This window comes from Neoarthrinium moseri, assembly GCF_022829205.1.
Source record: "Neoarthrinium moseri strain CBS 164.80 chromosome Unknown scaffold36_Wmoseri_CBS_16480, whole genome shotgun sequence".
NCBI lineage: Eukaryota > Fungi > Ascomycota > Sordariomycetes > Amphisphaeriales > Apiosporaceae > Neoarthrinium > Neoarthrinium moseri.
In genome coordinates this window covers 280,940-305,256 of record NW_026055150.1, presented here as the reverse complement: position 1 = coordinate 305,256, position 24,317 = coordinate 280,940, and the positions used below count along the sequence as shown (strand labels likewise).

The following is a 24,317-nucleotide window of genomic DNA, read 5'->3' as shown; positions in this document are numbered from 1 at the left end:
CAACTTGTACGTACTAGATTTAGGGCAGGATGGGCTTTGTACGTCACCGCATGCTGGGACTGCTTACATGAATGGATCTCAAGGTTATGTTTTGTGTTCATTAACAAATGTGAAGATATCTTTACACCTGAGCCAGCGCCCACAGACATGCCATGGCCTGTCGGCAAACTAGCAAGCCTACGTACTGCTCAAGCCCTTATTTGATACGTATCCAAATCTAGCCGCCGTCCCAAAGGCACCAACTCCTGTTGCCCCAGTGATGATATTGTTTCCATCTGCTACATTGACGGAGATCTTGGGGGTCTCAAGGTCATCGACGAAGACTTGCAGTCCAGGCCCGTTTGCAATAACTCTGACTTTATATTCCTCCCCACTAGTCGCAGCGACTGCGGAACTCTGGAGGACTTCCCAACCAGACGCACTCAAAGACTTCAGCGAAACATTACCTGCCGGGGATATTGCAGCAAAGTACCCAACAAACATGCTTGGGCTGGTGATGTTTGAAGCCCTGAACAACAAACCAGCTTCGCCTCCGACCCTTTGCCCATCCGCCCGGGGTAATGCGATCGTAGCATCAAAGGTCAGATTGCCAAACTGGGTATCAAGCATCGCAAGACCGCCAAATTCACCGCTTATCGTAAGACGCTGGTCGACAACCGACCAATCTCCGCCGTATGACTTCCACCCGATTGCGTTGCCGTCTGCAAAGTTGTCTTCCACGCCCAACTTCACCGGTGCGATCGTGCCGTCGTCGTTGAAGTACATGCGGTCGTATGCAAGTACTCTATGATTGGCGGCAGTCTCACTCAAGGGCCGCCGGTGATAGACGATGTACCATATATCGGTCCCCGGAACGTTGATAATGCCGTGGTGCCCACAGCCCTTCGCAACAGCCGGGTCTTCCTGCAGGATCTTGCCTTTCCGGTTGAACGGCCCCGTAGGACTGTTAGTCATGGCATACGCCACTGAATAGTCTGACCCCATCCAACCGCCCTCGGACCACATGAAGTAGTATGTCCCGTTACGCTTGATCATCAGCGACCCTTCAACATAATCGACCGGTGTGATTTCTTTGAACTGGGTCCCGTCGTCGAATGCTCCGATCGAGATCATGTCCTCGTTCAACTTTGCCACATTGGCGTGACTGTGACCGCCGTAGTACATGTACGCCTGGCCGTCGTCGTCAATGAAGACGCCCTGGTCAATCGGCTGGGCGGCGTTGTAGTAGTGGCCAATCAACGGCTTCCCGATGGCATCAATGTACGGCCCTTGCGGATTATCTGCCACCGCAACCCCTATACCCCCAATAGCGCCAGCTTGGTCCTCGTCCTCTTGAATGTCGTTTGCTGCAAAGTAGAGGAAGTATCTCCCGTTTCGCGCGACCGGTGCAGGAGCCCAGACCGCCTTGTTCGCCCACTTGACATTGTCGATCGTCAAGATGTTGGGATGCTTTGTCCAGTTGACGAGATCAGGGCTTGAGAAGGCGTCCATGAAAGTCTGCTTCTCATAGGCATCCGAGTATGTCGGGAACACCCAGTACTCGTCTTGGTAGATGGCGACGTCAGGATCGGCATACCATCCGTCCACGAAAGGGTTGCCCGCAGGAGCCGTGGTCCAGTCCGGTTTGGCGATCGCGTTGGCCAACGGGTTGCCAACTGCGCTCGCGTTCAGCAAGCTCATTACCACCTGGGCCATCGTTGACCAAGTACGTCTGCTGCTTCCCGATGCCCTTGATGAGCTTCTGGAGTTGATGAGAAGACTCATGCCGAATTTCCAACGGAGGTGGTGGGGTAGCGTGGCAGGGTCTCGGATCGAGTCTAGCGTGGTTCTAGAGCCGTTGCATTCAACTATAGCTGGGCGACAGCGTAGTTGGCGGCCGTCGAACAATCAATATATTACGAATGGTAGACGCGATAAAGGATAGCAGTAGCATAAGGTTTAGTTAGGCTTCGGGACCATGTCGTGCCTTATAGGTTGTTCGGGGCCTATATGCTTTACCCCTCGAACAAAGGAACCACATGGTATGTATGTATATCATGCACCCCATGCACCTGCCGTTGCAGCTGGTTGGCTTGAGTCACGTCACCCGCACTTGGTCACATGTAGACAGTCGGCAACCAGGTTTTCCTGCAGTATTGGTCATGGTGGTGTTGTTATGTTGCATTGCTCGTGCCGATGGCCACAGTCCGCACGCGAGAAGGCCATCGCTATGCCTTTGCTTTACACCTCGATTGAATGCACGGTGTATTTGGCCAAGGACTGTTTACTATGTCTAAGTAACTGTTCCAACTTTGCCGGCAATATACAGCAATACCGGGTTACTCCGTCAAGATTTGAATTGCTTTGCCAACATATCCGTGACTTGCACAGTTTGCCCCAACGAGTTGGTCAGCTATGGCCTCTTGGGGCTAGATTCCATCCTTCAACTTGAAAGTTCCCACTCTTCCTTGGGTTGTTGTCTCAAATGATGTAGAACAGCACCACGCCTTTGCTACGCTCATCTTATCAAACGGTAGGGGCTTACTCTTAGCATTAATATAGAGTCTTGCCGTAACTCTAGCCCTATCAAGATGCCTTTAATGCAAATCCGGTTGAGCAATATTGTCAAGTCTTCTATTTCCTGCAACTTAGAAAACATGCCAGTCAATCCATTTTGGCTCGTCCCCATCAGAGCAGCGTACTTGTGCGGGGCGTGCAAGCGAGCAATCGGCGGATAGTAGGAACTGGCAGTAGCTCTTTTTAGCATGCATATTTAGCAATTGCTGTACTGTAGTGTCGAGATGGTCCTGTGGTCTGTTATAGATGCACCGTCATTGTGGGTACATAAATACATCAAATCATTCGAGGCTGTGGATGTATCTGGTGGATATTGCCTCTTCACTAGGTGGGATCATGAGTCCAGGTTACTCTATTCCAACAACCACTACAGGAAAAGCAACGGACAACCGCATCGGAAGCAGTAGTGTATTCGGGCTCACATAGTCTCTGTTGAGGAGGGGCCCCTATATACCCGGTTAGGTTGCCGGCAGGGCCAATCGGCATTGTCGTGTCAAAAACTGGCAAAATGTCATTTGCCGGCACTTAGTCCACGAAGGCTATGATGTCTGTATTTATTTTGAGTCGGTTACCTCCTCCCTGGAGCAAAGTCTTGGGTCTTTGCTTCTCATCAGCTAAGCTCATCATGTTTTCCCGAATAATCGCGTCTATCAGCTTCGGCGCCAGCGTTCTTGGTGCCCCTACCTCACATGCAGCCGCTTGCGATATTGCATCATTGAAGGCCGCCACCGACAGCTATATCTCTGCTCAAACAGCTGGTGACTCTACAAAACTTGCCGCTCTCTCTTCGTCGCCAACTTACACAGAGAATTTCAAGACTGCAGATCTCACCAAGGGGATTTTGTCCCAGTCTCTGAAGATTGACCACAACCACAGTCTGCATGACACAACTGCATGTGCGACCTATACTGAGTTGATTATCACCGACTCCAAGCATCCATCCGTGACAGGCACGCAAATGTACTTCACTGATGGAAAGATCTCCAAAATTGAGACCATCGTCACAGACAAGGGCGACTGGCTTTTCGACGTTGCTGGAACTTTGAAGTGGGCGTCTCAGGAACACTGGGATGAGATCCCTGTGGAGAAGCGTGACAGTCGTCAGGCGATCCAAGCTGCCGCTGATGCGTATGCTGATATCTTCAACAACAAGAGCGTCGTCGTCCCCTGGGGCCAGCCGTGCGCGCGGCTGGAAGGAGGCATGTATACCGGTAAAGGCCAGCCAAGCGATAGATGTGATGTTGGGATCCCGAGTGGCGTCAACAACACGCACCGACGCTACGTCATCGATGAGTCAAAGGGGAGCGTGGATTTGTTCATGACCTTTGCGGATAATCTTCCAGATAGTCATGAGTTCCGTCTCGAAGGAGGCAAACTCCGCTATGTGCATACGTTGACGGTCATGGGTAGCTAGGTCTTATTATTATCAATTTTCATCGCCACTCTCACAAATCGGCTCGTCATATGAATCTGGTTGTTGGTCCCGTTGTTTGGAAAACAATTCCATCACATGTCCGATCTCTTATCTCATCACCATCTCGACGATTTGAGATTGTCCTGTCGCGATTTCCGTATCTTAGAAGATTGTCCATTTGATCATCTCGCTTGAGGTGACTTAGGAATGGCATTTGTTGTGATGATTGTCCATTGTAAAGTAATATTATCATGTGAATAGGGATTTTCGCTCGGGCCATCACGGGATTTTTGTCTACAACTTTCAGAGCTGACACTGGTTCGCCAGACATCAGTGAAGAAAATGGCTGGTTGACCGTTCTGGCCTTTGTAACGGATCTCAGCACTGTACTAGGTTCGGCTGTGAGGCACATCGTGCCGACCAGACTTGATTCAGAAAGTAGCGCTGCCATTACCCACACCGAAGGCCCATGCTCAATATTGAGGAATCTAACTAGACCATCCGCATTATGTAGGCTGTATATCGATATGTCATGCCAAAGCTGCTCAGAGTTTGACTTGCTCCTGGTTGACTAGACAGTATCTATACCGAGGCTTGCCGGCTTCGATGTCGAGGATCGCTTGGTTTGCATCCTTCATCGGTCGCTCCTCTACCCATGCCTTGATATCCTTCTCTGCGGCTAGCTGCAGCATCTCCCTGACCTCTGCAGCGGATCCGATACATGAGCCGGCAAAGTTCAACGACTTGGTAATGAGCGAGCCAGGTGGAACGGAGAACTGCCCATCATCGGGATTTCCCACCTAAACAGCACATCAGGAGTCAGCGGATCCGATTGGTCTCCTTAAATTCTCCGGTCCGGGCCGTCATAGCCCAGAGGCTCTTGATTGATGCACAGCTCGTCGACGCTTTTAGCTGAATGGAATCATAACTTACGTGCACCAAAGTTCCCCTCCTCTTCATGAGCGCCAAGTACCCGCGCATGGGTGCCTGTTAAGTCTGGGTAAGTACATTTTCAGCCCGGAGTCGCGTTAGGTATCATACCTGAGAAGAGGCGACAGTTGAAATCAGGAGATCCAACTGGCTGTGATATTTCTTGTACCAGCCTTTATCCTCGTCGGTGGCAAGATAGTCATCTGCCCCAAGCTGCAGCGCCTGGGCGCGCTTGTTCCCCTTTCTTGAAATCGCAACTACGAGGTCTGCTCCCATGGCTTTGGCCAACAAGACTCCGTAATGTCCCAGTCCTCCCAAACCAATGATGCCGACCTTCTTGCCCGGGCCGCATCCCCATTGCTTCAATGGTGAGTACATGGTAACTCCGGCACACATCATGGTCGCCGCCTGCTTCGACTCCAGCGCGGTCGGTATCTTGAACGCAAACCGCCCGGGACACCGATGATAAGTCGCATAACCACCATAACCCTTGTCACCGTTGTGGTGCGGGCCGGGATATGTCCAGCGGGCCTTGGGGCAGAACTGCTCCTCGCCAGAAGCGCAGCTTTCGCAGGCCGGCTTGTTGAGTCCTTCGCAGTTGTCCGTCAAGCAGCCTACGCCTACTCGATCGCCGACCTTGTGGTTCCCTACCGCCTTGGGTCCTACTCGGACCACTTCCCCAACTATCTCATGACCAACAATGATGGGATAGGGTGCCGGATACTGTGCTTCTGTCAGATGAAACTCCAGGTCATACGGCGGCGTTGATGAGTTCCTCCAATGATCAGAGCACACAACTTACCCAGCCGGATCGCAAGGTATGGATATCGCTGCCACACCTAAACCTTGCATGAGCATTGCTTACGAAAACGTACCGCGGAGGACCACGACTTACATTCCACAATGCGTAATCCTGATGTCTATATCGGTGTCCTCCCAGCGCTTCGGTTGAAACTCGGACCAGACCATCTTACCTTCCGCAGAAGAGGGATCGTGGCCTACCCACCCTTCAAACTTGTAGTTTTGAGGAGGCATGGCCGTGGTGGAACTTTGAACAAACAAGCCAACAATGGGTGTCATAAAGCACTGTTGGTACACGTGCAGGTAGCGAAGGTCAATAATTGTAGTGTCCTCGAAATGGCGGGGGAACTGTGAGAGGTTTTGCTGTTGCTCATGACCCAGACTCTCTGAGTGGCGTTCTCGTCGTGGACATTTGCTGTGGGGTTTTAGCTCGATGTCGGGGATGTGGTCGTGGGGAATCCCTGGCAGCCGAGGCATAACGAACTATGGACAGGCGAACGCGGCCTCCACCCCAAAAATGGACGACTCAACGGAATGGTCTTGCCCATTGCATTTCAAAGTATGTTGGTGGTTCACGATCTGATGGCAGCGTCCGATGGATTCGCTTTGCCTGTCTCAGGAATATCAGGCAGTGCTTCCCCGGTTCAGCCGCGATATATCACCAAGGAAGAGGGTTGTCGTTATCATGGAGGCATGTTTCATGATGCAAGCTGTGTAAGAGGAACGAAGTCATCTATACATTATTATCGGGAGTGGATTGAGATTGCGTAGCTGACCTCCAAGCCGTTTCTCGAGTGCCAGGGCACCATCTCCAAGGTGGAACTTAGAAGCGCTACGTCCAAAGCGCTTTTAAGTGTTGTGTACGATGCGCAACGAAGGCCACCCTGTGCCCGCACCATCGAGGCGGGACGCTCTTTCATCGTACGCTGTATGTACAGTTGACAGCGACTGTCCACCCCTTATCCCACGAGCAGAGTCCCTCTCAAGCCTATACGCGATGCTTGGGGCCTGGGCACTCTCCCAAAAACCCCAGTTCCGTTAAAGTTCCTCTTTGGGCACCGATTCACCTTCCTGAACCTTGGGTTTCCTTGTGACTGGCGCCGGCACAGACAGCGGCCTTTGCTCCCATCCGAGTTTCTCTCGCACTGCGTTCTCGACCACCCGTGGCAGCTGGTTCGCGTACCACCATTGCTCCATGCCCCAGCCGCCCGTGGTGAAGACGTAGACCCTCGCAGTGATGACAGTCCCTGCGAGGCCAAATGGCGCGCAACTCATGAACCCATCGGCTGCGGCGACCTGCGGGTCGATGCTTGGAGCTGCGATGCCGCAGAGGGTATTGATCAGCAGCCCGCCGCCCAAGCCGTACGTGACGGTCTTGAGCACATGAGCTTCTGCTGGCGTGAGCGTAGGGGACCTGGTGAAGCTGTTGAGCCGGGCTAGGAAGAGGGCCACGAAGAAGAGGAATATCTTGGTGAAAAGACGCATTGTTGGGAGCTGTTATGAATGGCGCGAGATGATTCGAGAGGGCCACTTCCGAGATGGAAGAGTCGGATGAGCGGAATGGCCCACGAGTCTATGATACGACGGAGTGGCTGAGATCTGATGGGACTCTGCGGGGTGCAGCAGCGCGCGCTTCCGAAAAGCCTGTATAATATCGTCACTATGCAAGATTGACACGTTCACTTGAAGCCATCGTGGGAGAAAAGGGTCAGTGGACGCGGGGCTGGGGTCCAGGGGTCCAAATGTGACAGGGGCGGGCCGGGAACGGTTTCAGTTGGAACGGAGGTCCAAGTGGTCGGGAAAGGGCATCGCCGTGACTGTCAACTCAAAAGACTCTCTGCATGCAGGTGCTGCTGAGTCGCGATGCTCACTACACGGCCATAAGCCATAGGGCTGAGCGTGATTGTTCCCATAACAATTGTGGCAGTGACTCCTTCACAGTTCGGCGAGGCAGAGGCAGAGGCAGAGGCTTACGTTGGCATCTGGACACAGCAATTCAAGCCTGTTCGGTTGGTACGTGGTGGGCTACAGGGCTTCAACAAGCGAATGCCACCATTCACCCGTCCCCTACAGTAACATACTATACCTCGAGTGCTAGGAGGTATCTATCTCACTTCCACATTGTCACCGAACTCCTCGGCCCCTTCAGTTGGAAGGATAACAGTCTGGTCGAAGGGGAACCTCGATGACAGCCGGTCAGATCAGATCAGACAAGCCGGGGGCCGGATCTTGAGGAGATTGGCACGGCGATGGGTTGGCTGCTGTTGGCCATAAGTTGCACACCAAGTTTCCTACCCAACGCTAGGTATCTGTTAAAATCCATCTGCCTGCGAACAGTGCCGCATCACCACAGGCCACACAAGTCGCCAATGGAGGGAGGCAGTGACACCAACACAACAAGCCGCCTGGCACGAAACCGCGCGCGTTGCCAACGGTCGCTGGCTGCAAGATGTAGCATCATTTCCGAAAGCCGCAATGCTCATTGCATGTCAATTACTGCTTTGGGCTGACGGTAGCGCGGGTCCTGACGTATGTACCACGCCTTATGGCCCCTCCGCCCAGATGGATAAGTCGGCTTCCAACGAGGCTCGCGCTGCGTGTGAGTGAGAGACAGGGTGTGTAGTATAAGTTGGTATGTGTCTACGGCGATGGTGGCGGTGACGTAAGTCCTTACTGGCATTGGATTGGAGTGCGACTCTGCGCGACTCGCCCACCTGCTCGTTCGTCGCCCGAGGTTCGATTCGACGCGCGCGCGAAGGACTGCAATCCCTGCGACCAAGTGCCGCATGGCATGGCGGCGCTATCCAGCGCGCAGTAAGCTCCGTCTCCAGGGCCCTGGCTCACCTGAGGCAGAGCTCGCGAAAAGACAGCAAGACGTTTGGAAATAACTATCGTCATGGCCGGCTGATCTATCCAACTACTCTGCGTCGTCTGCGCGCTCATACTCATGTATCATCGAGTTCTACTTTAAACTGTGGCCCGGCTACCCCCTTCATCTTCTCCCCCTTGCCCCCCTAACCTGTCGTCCAGCCAAGTTACATAGATACCCACAGCAATCCAGCACGACCCAGCGGCGATCCAGCGGCGGCCCTAGGCACAACTTACCAGGGACTCGGGATAGCCCGCGTCCAGAGCTACCTGGTAAAGTACTCGTCAAGTTCGCAGTCATCGGCGCCTCGCCCCTCGTCCAGTTCAGCGTGGCCTCCTGAAGATTGTAGAGCCAACACCTCTCCCACCGGAGCGCAGCACACATGGCTTCAACCGGCAGCGAGGTGCCCGCTGAGGCAAACGGGAACCATGACCACATTCTGCGCCCTCGGCCCAGGAAACCACAGCATTCGCAGCTGTCCGAACTCGTCAGGGAGCACAGCAACACGGCCGCCAATGGCCTACTCGCGCCTGGCGACGGCATCGCCTCTGGCATGACGAGGTAGGGAACGACACCCCACCCCCCCCCCCCCCCCCCCCCCTTCCAGCCAATGGCCAGGAACAAATGTGCCTCCCTTCGGAGAAGAAGAAGAAGAAGAGAGAGAGAGAGAAACAAAAAGAGAGAACACAAAAGAAGCTCTTGTGCTGACCGGCTCGCCGCAGTGGGAGATCAACGCCCATCGCCGAAGATGCCCCCGACTCGGCCAAGGCCCTGTCCAGCGCCCGCAAGCAGGTCCGCGCCGAGCAGCGTCGCCGTCTCTTTCCCACCGTCGACTTCACCTCGCGCGTGTCCCATTTCGACCCGACCTCCGACTACAGGGACTTCCATGGCTTCTTCAACCTCTTCTGGATCGGCCTGGCCATCATGGCCATCACCACCGGCCTGCGCAACATCAAGGACACGGGACACCCCCTGAGGGTGCAGATCTGGACCCTCTTCACCGTCAAGCTCTGGCATCTGGCCATAGCCGACTTCCTCATGGTCGCCAGCACCGCCGTGAGCCTGCCGCTGCACCGCATCGTCAGGAAGAGCCAGGACGGCATGACGTGGAAGAAGGGCGGCATGGCCGTGCAGAGCATATACCAGGTCTTCTGGCTGGCTTTCTGGATCGCCGTGCCTTTCCTGCTCAAGTGGCCCTGGACGGCCCAGGTCTTCCTGCTGCTGCACACCATGGTGCTCCTAATGAAGATGCACTCGTACGCCTTCTACAACGGCCACCTCTCCGAGACCGAGAAGCGTCTGCACGATCTCGACAACCCCGCCACGGCCTCCAAGGCGCCGGCATACCAATACCCCAGCGTGGAGAACCCCATGGGCACTCTGGCGCACGACGGCCAGCCGCACGACAGCGACTCCGACGGCGAGGGCGTCAACCAACTGCGCGAGGATCTGGCGCGGGAGCTGACCAGCCCCATCGGCAACATTACGTACCCGCGCAACCTCACATGGGCCAACTACTTCGACTACATCCTCTGCCCTACCCTGTGCTACGAGTTGGAGTACCCGAGGATGGCGGCCGTCAACTGGACGTCCCTGATTGCCAAGATCGTGGCCACCTTTGGCTGCATCTTCCTGCTGACCATCATCTCGGAGGAGTACATTCTTCCCGTGCTGCAGGAGTCGCATGTGCGCATCGAGTCGGCCTCATCGGTCGGGGACACCCTTCTGATCCTGGCCGAGACCATCTCCTGGCTCCTCTTCCCCTTCATGCTGACGTTCCTCCTCGTCTTCCTTGTCATCTTCGAGTACGTGCTGGGCGCGTTCGCCGAGATAACATGCTTTGGCGATCGTCACTTCTACGCCGACTGGTGGAACAGCACGGACTGGATGGAGTTCTCGCGTGAGTGGAACGTGCCTGTCTACTCCTTCCTGCGTCGACACGTCTATGCCACCTCGAAGCCGAGAATCGGCAGGGGCATGGCGACGCTCATCACCTTCTTGATCAGTGCAATCGGCCACGAAATCGTCATGGCCTGCATTACCAAGAAGCTGCGGGGCTACGGGTTCGTGTGCCAGATGCTGCAGTTGCCATTGGTGGCGCTCCAAAAGACAAAGTGGGTAAGAGGTCGGGAGACGGCAAACAACGTCGTGTTCTGGTGCAGCATGATCATGGGCTTGAGCTTGGTGAGTCCTGCGGCTGTCTTATTTGATATTTGCGCTCAGGAGCTAACTCTGACTGCAGATCTGCTCTCTCTATGTTTTGGTTTAATAGGGCAGAGACAGAGTTGTCTTGGTCGAGCAAACCTTTCCTGTTTCCTACTTGTTACGCGTTAGACCGAGCCGATCACAATGGAGGGCCTCGAAATTGCCTACGGGCTTTTGGCGTCATCGTACGGAGTCATGCATATATACCATTTATATACCCCAATAGAACGAGTCGAAATGTCGAAAAGTACCTGATGCCTCCCTATGAATCTGCCGAGTTCTGCTAGCCCCATACTTACCGCGCGTAGTCCTTGATATGATGGATCGAATACAACGTGACACGGGGCATCTGACGGCAGGAAGACAGACGATGACCAGCAGAGATACAGTTGAGCAAGCTCTTGATGATCATTGCCGAAGAAAGCACTATACTTACATGCCAAAGCTACATAAGCAACCGGTTCACGCTATGGACAAAGCGCATGAAAGTCCCGCAACACAGAGGTGTGTATTTTATCGCAAGGCCTTGGACATACTGTACGCTACTCAGAGCTACTCGGAATCAACCAGAGGTGCTGGTGTTCAGGCTTGTATCATCATATACACCGAGCTTAGCCACCAACAGCCCTTCTCATATTCATAGGCTTGATAGCTGGATCTGATTGGTTGAGACCACAGCCGGTGGGCTGAGGAGCAAGTCATGACTGAGATGTGAGACGTTGCCAAGGCAAGAGTATTCCAAGAGACATGTGAGAACGAATATCATGCTGTCCGCATCACAGAACGGAGACCACGAATTCTGTTTGCGTATCTATACAGCGTAAACCGAGAGGAATGCAAGGACAACAATCCGGTGTGGAGTATAAGGTTCAGGATGTCGCTAGATGGACGAGTGAAAGGTATAAAGGGGACTCATGTTGGCCAGGCAGCATGAGAAGAAGGCAAAGAAATAAGTTCCTATTCCCACCACCTCTTACAGCCAGATACACACAGCTTTGCATTGATTCTCTTCGTCATAAAGCTTTTTGGGGTTCATTTCTCGCCAATGCTTCATGATTGTCACACTTTTCTTCGCTGTGCTCATCAACTCGGTAGAATATGTGGGCCATTCTGCCCAGGCAAGTCCAGCAGACCTATTCTCGGAGCTCATTGCAAGATTGAGGGCTGGAGCCACAAGAATGGGTGTAAAGAGTGCGTGAAAAGGCCAAAGTATGGGGGCGGGTGCATCAGCCAGTGTTCGATCTTGCAGCACGTGGCACTCTACAAGACGGGCAGGTGGAATAGAAAAGGGGGGAGGGGATACGTACGTGATGGGCCCCAGCTGGGATGCGGTCAGACGATGTTGTATTGTTCGTAAGTATTCGGTCGGGGTTGGTTTCTTTGGCCCGTCTACCATTGGCGAGAACCAAGTTCACAATGATATCTGCAACACCTGATAAAAATAGAGCTTAATGAAACAATATGTTTAAGTCAAACGTTCATAGTGCGACTGAAATTCAGCTCGACCTCGGCAGGTCACCTTCTCCAGCTGTTTCCTCATGGCGTATCTCATCTAGTCATTCAGATACATTGACCGCGTCCCAACCAACCCATTTCCCGCCTGCCCTTAGTGTGGAATATACCCTTCTCTCGGCCACACCTCCTCTTGAAACGAGTGTAGACAACCACGGAAGGCCCAGGCCCAACGCCCCCTAAATGAACGGCGAATTGAAGCATTAATGACAACAAAAATGCCCCACCACCAATAAAATACCAATCGCTTACCAAGAATCCGACACCGGCCCCAAATCCAGATGGCATCTCCAGACATGGTTGTATGCAATATGTGTATGTGTATGTATAGTTGAAAGCAGTGCGTGCGTCGTAAGCAAAGGACAACAGGGGAAAAACAACAGCGGAAAAAAAAATACAGGCAGAAAGGGTGACGTTAGCTCTAGTAAATTCGTGGGAGCTAGAGGCTTTCGGCAGGTACGACAGCTGGTGCAAGTCGCAGAATAGCAGGTGAACCAAATGTAGATAATGGTCGCCGCCAACTAGACTGGGTGGCTCGCTCCTTCAAACCAAAGAAAGCTTTCGTGGGCGTTCTGCGTGCAGGTGGTTCGAAGCGGGAAACAGTTTCGGCAAGACCGTATAGCGTCGGTCTTCTAGTGACGAAACTCTTCACCGGCTGCATCTTTCCTCAGGCCTCTAGCTCCAGTCAAAGACATCATTCGTTACTGCGTTTCGGAAGTTTTCTAGGTGCAAATGGTGAGAAGCCACAGACTGTACTGAGGGGCCTCGACCAGTGAATGAGCTTCTGACGGCATTAAAACAGATAAGCGAGTACTTTCGGGTGACCCGACAGTATCATGGTTGAATGTGCCCCGGTGGCAAGTGGTGGCGAAACGCGGGCAACAGGTAACCGGCCGCCGTTACAGAACTGCGCACCAAGGTGCGGATGTGACAGCGCTAAACATCCAGGCGGGTGTTCCTCTAGCCATGGCTAAAGACTGGGTCGCGGTAAGCTGCGTGAGGAACCTCACCATAAGCAACGTCGTCAGGGGTGTAAGCCGGCGCAGTCTTGACAGTACTGAAGAACCGATTGGAACCGCCGTAGCTGTCATGACTGGGCATCGCAGGACGATACGCCATGGGCCTGCCGGTGTTTGCCTCAGGGGGCATGTAATAGTGCTTGTTGCTCTTGCGGCCCGTGGGCGACTCCTCGCGATACCCACTCGACCGGACGGTCTTGCCGTTTGCGACAGTGTACCGGAATGTGCTGGGCTGCCCTCCTCCGCGAGGTATTTCATCCGGCGAGCGGTGTCGTCTTGACCGGCGCGGGGGTGGCTCCTCCTCAGAGTCCTCCTCTACGAACGCACGTGCATGTCTGGAGCGACTGCGTTCCCGGGGATCGTCTACGTCGCCGGGCATCCAGGTCTGGGCGCGGGTCATAGTCGGCATAGGCCCAGGCCCAGGGCGCGGGTATTGCTCGGTGTGAGACCGAGAGACCCGCGGAGGCGATTCGGGAACGCTGGGAGGTGTGCCTTGTTGATACGACGTTGGCATTGTTGCCGATTTCTTGAAAGACGGCACTGGCCGGCTAGGCTCGGGGACATACTCGGGCTCCCTGGTAGAGCTCGATTTCTTATGGGAGGACGACGACGTCTTCTCCTTCACGGTGCGAGGCGTATCGTGAGACATGCGGCGGCGGGCGGACGAGCGCCGGATGGGCTCGTCGTCCTCCTCCTCGTAGAACTGCTTGGGGAATGGGCCCGGCGGGGGTGGAGCCACGTTCTGAGCTGCGGGAGGCGGTGTGGCAACGGCAGGCGGCGGCGGCGGCGATGCACTGCGTACATTGTAGTGGTAAGTCTGCGCGCGAGCAAGTCCAGGGGCAACCTTGCTCCGGCTCCGGTCCAGGTACTGCGCGGCAAACTCGAGGGTTTGGGAGTGCTTGACATCACGTGCGGAAGCGGCCGGCACTTCTCGTACCTCTCGCACGGTTTCCTTGACGCGGCTGCTTGACTTGGATTTCTTGTCGGACTTGGAGGGCGGCGGTGCAACGTTGAGGATGACGGGCTCATCTTCCTCGACGTAGGGAGTCTTGTGGCGTGAGCGCTTCTCCTCGCCGTCGCGTTTGCGGTCCTGATCACGGACCTTCTCGACTCTCCGCTTCTCCTCCTTCTTGCGCTCCTTTTCGCGGCGTTCTTCATCTTTTCTCTCTCGCTCTCGCCTCTCCATCTTCTCCTGCTCTTTCCTCCGGGCCGCCTTCTCCTGGGCACGGTCCCACTCTTCGTCCTCCTTCTCCTTCTTCCTCCTGCGCCTCTCATCGTCTTGCCTCGACGATGACTTCTCGTCGTAGACGACCGACGTTTTCCTTGACCGCCGCGAGTCACGGGGCGCCTCCTCATAGCTGCTGTAGTTGATGTTGTCCTCGAACGACCGGGGCGGGGTGCGTGTGCTGGTGTACGGGCTCTTGCTGCCGTGGGTGGCCGGGAATGTGGACGACTTGACGAAACCAGGCTTCGGCTCTGCCGTGCGCACCGTGAAGGAGCCGGAATCCTTGACGTGGACCGTGTAGTGCGGACTCCGGGCGTAATCCGAGTCGTACCGGGGCGGGGTGCGTCCTGGGGTGAACTCGCGATCGCGCTGTCGGCGGCGTTCTGCGTTCTCCTTCTCCATCTCATTTGCGCGCACCATGTCGTCGTACTTCTGCCGCTCGCTCTCATTCGACAACATCTCATATGCCTTCTGCACCTTCTGGAACTCCTCCTGCTTGGCGGCCTTCTGCGCTGGGTCCGCTACCTTGTCCGGGTGGCATTTGAGCACCAGTTTCCGGTGCGCCGACCGGATCTCTGGAACCTGTGCATTCTTGGAAACGCCGAGGATTTCGTAGGGGTTATCTGGTAGCGTGAACATGTCTGCTGGGTTCGGTCGCCCGTCTCCAAATGTTGCCTGCAAGTGTGGTTCCCGAAACTCTACTGTGAACAACCGTCCGATGAAGCAGCCCGGATCCCAGCCGTAGATGCTGTAGTGGTGATGCAGGATGGTGGCGAAAGCGATGAATCTCGTCGCACAGGGAGATCGGCGGCCGGGCAATTGACGGCTGGTTTGGCAGCGAAGCAGGGGGGCTTCCACCGTCCAAGGTCGCGGGAAGGAAGTGGCTGTGATGTGGTGATCGTGGGCTGAAATGCCAATCACAAGCCCAAACCGTCGAGTTAGATACAATTAAGAACCAACTCCCGGCAGCAACGAAAAGAACGGACGGATAGCAGACGGTCCCAGGGGTTTGGCTGAACTCTAATGTTGGTAGGTGTCGATAGTGTGTTGAATCTTGAATTGACCCCAAGGCGGGTTGGTTGAAGGGGGGAAAGAATGAGGAAGACGGATGACCTCACGGAGAATCGGGCACCCAGTCCAGTCAACCAGGTGGGATGGGCAACGGGAGGGAGACTGGAAGCGAGCGAGGAGGTGGTGCTTGTGCTTGTGCTTGTGCTTGTGAGTGTGAGCCCACTTTCAGGCCTGACGCCGCTGAGGCGCGCGTGGATCCCGAGATGGGGATGGGGGATGGGGGATGGGGGATGGGATGATGGCCCAGATGGGTGATGGGCAGATTCGGCGGGGGGGCCCCCCCTGTAGCTATGGCTGTGTGTGTCTCCTGGCAGGCCGCTGATGGGCTGGAGGCCCCTGTGGTGTGGTAATCGGGGAGTGATCGACTTTGGCAGCGGGCGGCCGAGCAATAGCGTCAACACTTGCCGCTGGATGGTTCTGTAGTGCCCGTAGCGGCAGCGTAGCTTGGTGCCTGGTCCCAGTGTCAAGCTGAACTGGGAAAGGGCCGACGCGGCGATGTGAGTGGGCTTTCTCTCTACCAAGGTACGTGACCTTGCTGTTAGAAAGACACACGTCGCGATGTACCAGGGTACTTCCGCACCCAGAAGCCCGTCGCTGCGTAGCCTCGGTCGCCTGTAGCCCACACTGACAAGTCACTAGCCACCACCTGTCGAGGTGCCTGTCTTTGCGAGAGTTGGCACGCCTTGGCGTCTTTCGAGAAGGCGTGATTGCTGCGTGAGTCGGATCCCGGGCGATCGTGTCGTCTAATCCTCATGCAGCTGTAACTACGCCTCCGAAGACTTCGAAGAGGTTACCGTGTCACGCGTATTCAAAATTCAAGCAGGCCAAGTGTACGCAGCGCAGGGGATAGACTAACGATCCGCAGGCAAGCAAGCCAAGGGACCTGCCGTCATGCAAATCAATCTTATGTAATACCTCTACCTGACGTTCAACGTTGCTGAGATCGGAGTGTGCGAAACCGCCAGCCAAACTCGGCACACAGTATAAAAGTCTTGGAGTCCGTTCAGGGCCGGAAACTAAGGAGCGACGGCAAGCATGCAACCACGTGCTTCCTGCGGCTTGTTATTGCTGCTGCGCGGCGACCGGAAAACTGCTCAGGTCGATTATATATACCTTAAGAGGGCGATGGAAGCTGACGGTGCAGCTTCTGATCTGGTGGTGCTTCACCTTCACTTCTTCTAGCAGACGAATTGATCTAGATCTAATGATATGAGTCTCGAGCCTGTGGGCTGGAGGCGAACTCCACGCTCGCCTGTCAGGCTTGTTCAGGCTGGTTATATCCTGGAGGGCTGTGAACCAAGCAAGAGGATCTAGACTGTGGGCCGACCAATACGCGGACGGTGGCTACTTCGAGCGCTGTGGTGGCAATAGTGCACAGAACGGAACACCTCTGGCGGAGGCGATTCCGATTGCCCAGGGTCCTCCAGCTTAACACGGCTTGCAGGACAGCGGTATGTAATGTAGGTGCAACAAATGTCTGTCGTTAGAATACAGGTCGTCGCACGCCAGACTTACAACCCGTTTCTGGTTGTTTGTTTTGCTGCGGTCTGTTTTGGGGACATGCCGAAACTTCGTTGAGACGGGAAACGGCTGTAAGTGGTATCCGCTGTGGATTGTCGCATAGATGGCCAAGGGCGGGCAATGGCGGTGAGTGCGCGGTCCATACAGTTATACCCTCGCGATAGCAGTACAGCACAGCAGAGAGCTAAGCATCAGAAATTTTATGGAATGACCTTTGAACAAAGATTCCGTGGGGAACTGCCCCAACGCTGGGCTAGCTAGGTCACAAGCTTCAGAGCCTTGCTATAACGTGATTCTATAGATGTCATCGTCTAAAGGTTGGGCTCGTTACTCAAAGGACGGGCTTCAGTCACCTGAACTCCTGGTTGTCCATCCGAAAGGCGGCCGAGCGAACAAGTTGCGGATGACCAGCAGTGTTGGCCTCCGGAACAAAGAGCTTCATGGTACATGTTTGGGATCCAACGCAGGCCACGACATGATACGACGGCTGCTCTGATTCCGACTGGGTAGACGGGGATGTAGCTCAGTGCGACTGCGGCACTCTTGGAACAGGTTCACTGGATGCCGCGGATTGGTTTGCGGCAACTGCAGCCAGATGCCCTGCAGTTTGCTAGCCAGGTGCAGCACCATAGTAACTATTAGGTCCACATGGTCCCAATCGACGTCTGCGAGGTGCTGTTCCATGCTCCATGAACCAAAACCACTTGGCAGTTGCTGCAGGGCCTCCGGGGTTTCGAGCAGATTGCATCTGGTCCGTCGACCGATCTCTTGCCCGCCGGGTAAGCTCTTGCAGCGTCCCAAGTGGTCAAGTTATTGGACAATGGGTTGGATTGGCAGCCTCAGTTGATGACTTGGCCCAGTTGATGCCCCGTGGCCCCCGGCACTTGCAGGAGTCCTGCACCAATGGAGCAGTGGAGGCGTTGCCAGTGTACATACTGGAGTATGTAGCTGGGAGCAGCAGGTAGATGATTCGCGTGCAAGCCGAAGGCCTTGCATCGTGTTATTTCACGAATGCTTCTCTATCTTGGTTAAGAGAGTGGCAGTAAGATGTGCAGTCGAGCCCACTGACGGTGAAGTTTCTTTGGCGCAACTTGGTTCACTTGTTCTCGACCAGATGATCGATAATTTAGTCGTTATACCCGCTTTGCAAACGAGCTGCGGGCAGGTGATGCTAGATCGAGCATGGATCGTGGTCAGTACAGTACACAAGTTACTGGTAGTATCGCAATCGCAGCTGGAGGGCTCCATAGCTGTCCGCAGCGAGGGAATTAGGGGTTATGCAAGCGGCCCTGATAGGGACAGCAGATGTGGGCATCCCAAGATTCAGCCAGTCAGGCTGATGGTCAACCTGCGCCGTTTCCTCAGGCTGCATACGCCGTGGGCCACCCCAGAAACCCCCCTCACCATCCTGTGGTGTCGTGGTCACGCTGAAGTATGCATCTGGTCGCTTATAGGGTCGACAGAGGGCCTGAAAGGGCCAATGCACGAGCTGTGTCGAAGCAGGTACGAATCCTGCGAACCTGCATAGGGCAGTCGAGAAAACTTGGTGTGCTACACAAACAAGTCGAAGGAGCTGTCATCACGATCTGGCTTACTGCACATGTCCTTCTTTTGAGCCTCTTCTCGGCCTCAGACATACCTGACGGCCGGTGGGATGGTGGATCAGTAGACAATGGTGGTGTGGTGGGATGAGCGTCGTGTGGTTGCCAGGCGGGACGGGTATGGCTTCGAGTTCGGGAGGGGGGAGCCAAGCCATCTGCTTTGTCATGTCTGGAGCCAATCAAGACGAACAGAAGCTGTGGATAGCGCATCTGAGCCGGACCACGTTCCAAGACGGCCGAGTGGGCATGGATGGATATTCGTCGAATCGTCAGTGCAGTACAGCTCCCAGGCCCGCCCAGGGACTGGCCGTCGCAGGCAACTCATAAGTAGGTCGCCGTGGCTCATCTCTCGAAGTATCCGACCAAGCCACGATCTGACTGGCTGACTGGCTCCGTCAACAGTACCGTCTGCAAGCTATGACTTTGCCAGGTTTGGCGGTGAGCCCGTTAGCAGCGTACATCAAGGATGAACCCGCGAGCGAACTGTATGCTTCCACTCTCCGACTTTGTTCAGCAACGCACGGCACTGGCAATCCGGGCGACGAACAGGCTGTCCGCGACTTCGGGAATGGCTATACACTGTGCTAGATAGCCGGTGATCATCATACCCAGATAATAAGCAATCCTGAAGGCTCAAGGCTTTGTCCCTGATTTGCCGTTTGTGGAATGATGTGCACCGCCGCCTTGGTGCTGCTCTGTGGACTCCGCAAATCGCAATCGATTAGTTAACGGGCTTGGCTCCACGACTCCCAGGGCTCCCAAGGCTCACTCTCATCCCTGGATGTCATTGGAAGGCGGGGGCGGGGTCGTGGGCGAGGTCACAGCTCTGTCCGACGTCTTTGCTTAACGGCAAGTTTAACCATCCTCGTAGATTCAGAGGAAGAGGGCAGCTAGAGCTTCGGCATCATGCACGAGAAAAGGGGCAGCATCGGGCCAACGCTTTCAGTTCAGGTTATCCAAGATTCCCGAGTCAGCCGCCCCTTACACGGAGTATACGGGGAGTCCTCACGATCTGAGCGTTGGATCTGACGGCTAGAACTGGGGCAGTCAGAGGGGCGTCGCATCCTTTCTTCGCAATCGTTGACCTACCCGCATGGATATAACCTTGGAAGTCGTCCAGCGGTCTATGATCCTCAGCACTCTAGCTCGGCGATTGCTCACCCTCCTGCTGTTTGTGCCTGAGGTGCCATGGAATGCCTTGCGATGAAAAAGGCGGGCGAGATGCGTACCGCTTCAAGCCCATATACATGAGTGAGAGAAAGAGAGAGAAGAGAGCTGCAAGGCGGTGAGCGTGGGTCAGCCATGCCATTGTCCTCAGGCTATGAGCCTTTTCTGGTGCATTCTCTTGCCTACAGCGCCGCGCCTGATCTTTGTCTCTCACCCGCGGACCCCATCCATTGATGCCATCTGACACTGTTTGTACAACACGCCTCTTCATCGGTGTTGCCCTTGCTTTCCGCGAGCCTCTTTGCAACCCTTAAGCTAGCCTTTCCTCAGGTCCTGCAGCATCCTAGCCACCTTCGTCTTAACATTCGTCTTAACCACGCATTTCCGCTGCCTGGTGCATTGGCGAGCTTTCTCGAGGACCCATCGCCACCAGCCTCTGCCAGTCACGCTGCTTCACACTGTCTGCAAGACCCACCCAATCACTCGCAGCAGCGTGCCCCGTAGGTGGGATGCAGTCAACCCCACCATCACAACTTCAGGAGCCAAGAAATGACCTCATTGGTGGGCATTCCTTGGTTGAGGGCCTCTCGAAGCGCCGTATCCTACCAAGCGATCCGACTCATCACAAAGATGGGATCGTGATCACGCTTTCGGACTGTCGTGTCTCACGAAGCTTCAACTGCCAGGCGATTCACTTGGCTGTCTGGTAAATATGCATCAAGCAAAGTACTCTCAATCATTGCTAGAGTTGCCCTACACCTTGGCTACCCCCGTGTCAACCCGAAGGCGAGATCAGACAATACCCCGCAGTTTGGAAAGCTGAATCACAGGGGGAATCGCATCGCGATTCGTCATTGGTTCTCAAGACATGCACTCTGAGCGGTTTATATGATTTTCAGCCTATATTATGCAAGACACTGTGCCGTCTCAGACGCTCAACTCCCAGCGTTTCGTGCAAAGAGGCTAACTTAGACATGCCGATTGCGGTGAACCCCGGACGATCTACCCGCTGACTAGCTTTCAGATCTGACGAGGCTTCGATCCATTGCCTCAACTCATGTAAACAGCCTGTCAGCATCTAAGCTGACGGGCTGATGGACTTGATGCCTGGTACAGTAAAACCGGTGGAGAACCGACACTCCAAAACTGAGGATTTCGAACGTGACCCCAGACCTTGCCATCGAGAATCGCTGCCCCTGGTGAATCCTTGGGACGCCAGTCATCTATACTACTCATCACCCAAGCGAGGAACGCACGGAAAACTTGTGATAAGTTGGTATCTCACGCGGAGAGCTGTCCAAGTAGCAGAACTTGGCCCGAGATGGGATAAAAGCGGTCATGACGTAACGCAACCAGCAAGAACCAGGTGTCATCATGATGTCTTGCAGCTGCCGAACGAGACAAAGCAGAGGCGTTGTCTTAGTCATTCAACAAATCGATGGAGCCGACTTCTAATGCATACTCACACATTGCAATCCCGCGATAGTCTGCAAGTCCTCAACCATGGCATGCACGAGGGGTATTCTGAAGGCGCCCGCTGGTGCATCCTGCCTTGGGTGATGGAGTCCAGGCTCAATTTTTCTGTCCCTGCATCTATTGTGCTATCTAATCTGTATCAAGAAAAGATTTTGAATGAGCGCAATGGCCAGCGCCAGTGAAAGGACTGCCCTTTGGCTATAGTGCAGGACACTTGGCGTGAGGAACGACTTACACCCGTGCCCCTGTTCTATTCACTATCGAGTGTATCCTCCCCTGTAGCCTGAACTGGTTCAATTCACACAGGCAGATCAAGCTCCACAGCGACTGCTTCAAACATATTTTGGGTCTGTTGGTGCCGCTTGCTACTTCGTCGTTCTAGGCTCGGTTGGGGGGCAAAAGAGCAATTGCACGGTGTTGACTCTGGCAATCGTTTTTTAGTGGCGTACGCCTATACGCTGACAAGTTGACAAAGGAATAATCCCAACTCTTCTTTGTCTTGATCGGTCTTATGCCGCCAGTTGTTTCCAAGATCTTCTGTCCATTCTCCTGGAAGTCCCACTCCCCAGAATCTCAAGCCACCAACTCAGTCCCTTGAGCCTCATAGATGTGATCGCACACTGCCAAGCGTGGGCGCTGCTGAGACGCTGCTTTGCGTGAAGCTCTGCAGCCGGCCTGACTCGTGCCGGCCGTTCCTGTCCTGCTTCTCTTGCCCACAGCCCTGTTATCCAGATGTCCATATGCCGGTACCGTGGCTGATGAGAATGTCCATGTTGGTGGGAATACCTGTGTGCAAGATCGGATGTGGCATGTAGTCGTCGCAGGATCTTCTTCCACGCTGGAACGCCCCATCAAGGTTATTGCCAAGTCCTGGTTGTGCTGGTGTCCAGGGCAAGCCGAAGATGTTGAAGCGGACAGACTGCATAAGCCTCTGGTCGCAAAGCTTTGTAATCTTGACAGTTCCCGACTGGTGATTTAGATAGTTGATATGTCCCGGTCATCCTCCATCAGATCAATCGCCGTCTGCGAGGTCGTGTCCGAGAACTGGCCGTCGGGTTCGCCAGGTAGGCCTTTCCTGGTCTCTTCGTAGTATTCGCGGTCAAGGAGTACGTGGTAGTTTCTAGCTACGACGATGACCGCCTGGGAACGTTTACGAGCCTTCAGTGCCCGCAGCCACCTGATCTCCCTGCTTGACACCTTATATGATCCTCGCCCAATTAAGTTGCCACAATGGATAAGAACATCACCGGGCGGGAGGAGCTGCGTATCTTCCAGTTCCCTCTCCAGCCCGAATGTGTCAGAGATGTTGACGAACGTCGTCTTTCTGGCCCCCATTGGCACGGCGCACCTGGTAGCCCCAGAGGGCGGCCAATATCCAAGTTCCATTTTCTATCGATGGCTAGTAACGGTAGTATAATGAATTGAGAATCGATGCTGTGATTTGGCAATTCGTACATCTGTTTCCAGAATTCTGGCAGTCAAGTTTCGGCGAAGCCCAAGGGCATGGAGAAGAACGGGCTCGGGGCGTGTCAGTGTTTCTGCTGGCAAGGCAAAATGCTTAATTACCTATGTAAACAAGTGGAAAGAGCATTGTCAACCCTTGTATTGCAGTGTCGCAGATATACGAGAAAAAAGATAGATTGGTTGTATGGTTGCCTCTGAAGTCAGTTGATGTATAGCACTTATTCACATACCTCTTTGAGTACCAGGAAGTTTTCATCTAAAGTAAAGTAAGTACTCCTTGCCCAATAATTTTCTCCCACCAAGCCACCGACCCGTTTTACAACACACCAAATAGGGCCAACTGAGGAAAGCATTGGCAAGGTCGCAAGATGATTTTGATCACGAATGCGCTGTGAACCACTTGAGCAATCTGTCGTTATCCGAAATATATATTGAGGCCCCGGATCTGTTAAGACTTGCAACGACTTCTAATCACTCCTGGCAAAATCCCCCACATGCAGTCATGGTTTCTATCAGCCCATTGACCTGGCATGCTTCGCAGATGGTAAGGCAGCTGGAGAGCCCGGATCAAACTCGAATTTTCAGGCTGGAAGGCAGTCAGAGATACACTGCGTACAGTCAAGTGCCCCAAGTTCCAAAACCACCATTCCGCCCCGGGTCAATGAATCCGCAGTCATCGACACCTCTCTCCGTTACCAAGTCAACCCCAGCCGACCGAATGTATTCAAGTTAAACCGCCCAATATCATCGATGCTACATTACTTGAGTAATGAGGCTATCAAGCCTGCCTTGACTCTGAAGCAGACATCCCAGCTGGGGCCAAAGTTTGATAGCGTGGCCCCCCCCTTTTGGCTTGCCCGAAATGGACTTGCAGAGCTGCAACCGTTGGGCTGGGTCTGAATTGCAGGGGTCATAAGCTGAGCAAGGCCGTCCTATTCGTCCAAGGAATCCAGGGTCCTGCATTCGGCATCCAGCGATTGGGTGCGAGACACGGATGCCGGTTAGCCCGCCCCACGCGAGGGACGTCGAAGACGGACGACGGGACGTTCCCAAGATTCAGCGTGGGCAGGGCCGATGGCCGCCGTGGTCCACGAAGTGGAATCCTTCGGTCGGCCGCATTGAAAGATGCTGTCAGATGTTTACATTGGCCGCGACCCAGATCTAGGGTTTTCTTTAATTTTTTGGCCCAGATTGTTGCTAGTTACCAGGACCGCATGGCCCCCGTGCCCCCGTCAAGTCCGTGCTCCTCCAAAATTGAGGCGCGGACCCGGTAATCAAAGCGGATGGGGGGACGCTGAAGGGGTTGTGACAGGCGGTAAACTACATGCAGCAGCATGGCACACGCCCCGGCCCATGGATGGCCAGCACTGGCCACAGCGCGCACCAGGGCAGTGGGTGAAAGGCGACCTCGACGGGTTTGGGGCCCTGGATCCGGACCTCAGTTGCCAGCCAGCCAGCTAGCCAGCCAACCCCCCGATTGCTAACT

At 54.5% G+C, this 24,317-nt stretch overlaps 7 protein-coding genes across 7 annotated transcripts; 2 read left to right on the top strand and 5 right to left on the bottom strand.

Annotated features, from left to right (window-relative positions):
- Positions 1-177: 177 nt before the first annotated feature.
- JN550_008579 (uncharacterized protein) lies at positions 178-1,695 on the bottom strand (the record flags this gene model as incomplete). The annotated part of the gene is made up of 1 exon (XM_049320556.1): positions 178-1,695. The coding sequence occupies one exon, from the start codon at positions 1,693-1,695 to the stop codon at positions 178-180; it is 1,518 nt and encodes a 505-aa protein (XP_049169511.1).
- Positions 1,696-3,181: 1,486 nt separating this feature from the next.
- JN550_008578 (uncharacterized protein) lies at positions 3,182-3,970 on the top strand (the record flags this gene model as incomplete). Its single annotated transcript, XM_049320555.1, has 1 exon — positions 3,182-3,970. One exon carries the CDS (start codon positions 3,182-3,184, stop codon positions 3,968-3,970), a length of 789 nt encoding a protein of 262 aa, XP_049169510.1.
- Positions 3,971-4,515: 545 nt separating this feature from the next.
- Positions 4,516-6,178, bottom strand: JN550_008577 (uncharacterized protein; the record flags this gene model as incomplete). Its single annotated transcript, XM_049320554.1, has 5 exons — positions 4,516-4,770; positions 4,904-4,957; positions 5,012-5,623; positions 5,703-5,739; positions 5,796-6,178. 5 exons carry the CDS (start codon positions 6,176-6,178, stop codon positions 4,516-4,518), a joined length of 1,341 nt encoding a protein of 446 aa, XP_049169509.1.
- A 561-nt stretch (positions 6,179-6,739) lies between these two features.
- Positions 6,740-7,186, bottom strand: JN550_008576 (uncharacterized protein; the record flags this gene model as incomplete). The annotated part of the gene is made up of 1 exon (XM_049320553.1): positions 6,740-7,186. One exon carries the CDS (start codon positions 7,184-7,186, stop codon positions 6,740-6,742), a length of 447 nt encoding a protein of 148 aa, XP_049169508.1.
- Positions 7,187-8,952: 1,766 nt separating this feature from the next.
- JN550_008575 (uncharacterized protein) lies at positions 8,953-10,839 on the top strand (the record flags this gene model as incomplete). Its single annotated transcript, XM_049320552.1, has 3 exons — positions 8,953-9,131; positions 9,293-10,754; positions 10,813-10,839. The coding sequence occupies 3 exons, from the start codon at positions 8,953-8,955 to the stop codon at positions 10,837-10,839; spliced, it is 1,668 nt and encodes a 555-aa protein (XP_049169507.1).
- Positions 10,840-13,247: 2,408 nt separating this feature from the next.
- JN550_008574 (uncharacterized protein) lies at positions 13,248-15,170 on the bottom strand (the record flags this gene model as incomplete). The annotated part of the gene is made up of 1 exon (XM_049320550.1): positions 13,248-15,170. The coding sequence occupies one exon, from the start codon at positions 15,168-15,170 to the stop codon at positions 13,248-13,250; it is 1,923 nt and encodes a 640-aa protein (XP_049169506.1).
- Positions 15,171-22,342: 7,172 nt separating this feature from the next.
- JN550_008573 (uncharacterized protein) lies at positions 22,343-22,753 on the bottom strand (the record flags this gene model as incomplete). The annotated part of the gene is made up of 1 exon (XM_049320549.1): positions 22,343-22,753. One exon carries the CDS (start codon positions 22,751-22,753, stop codon positions 22,343-22,345), a length of 411 nt encoding a protein of 136 aa, XP_049169505.1.
- Between the last annotated feature and the right edge of the window lie 1,564 nt (positions 22,754-24,317).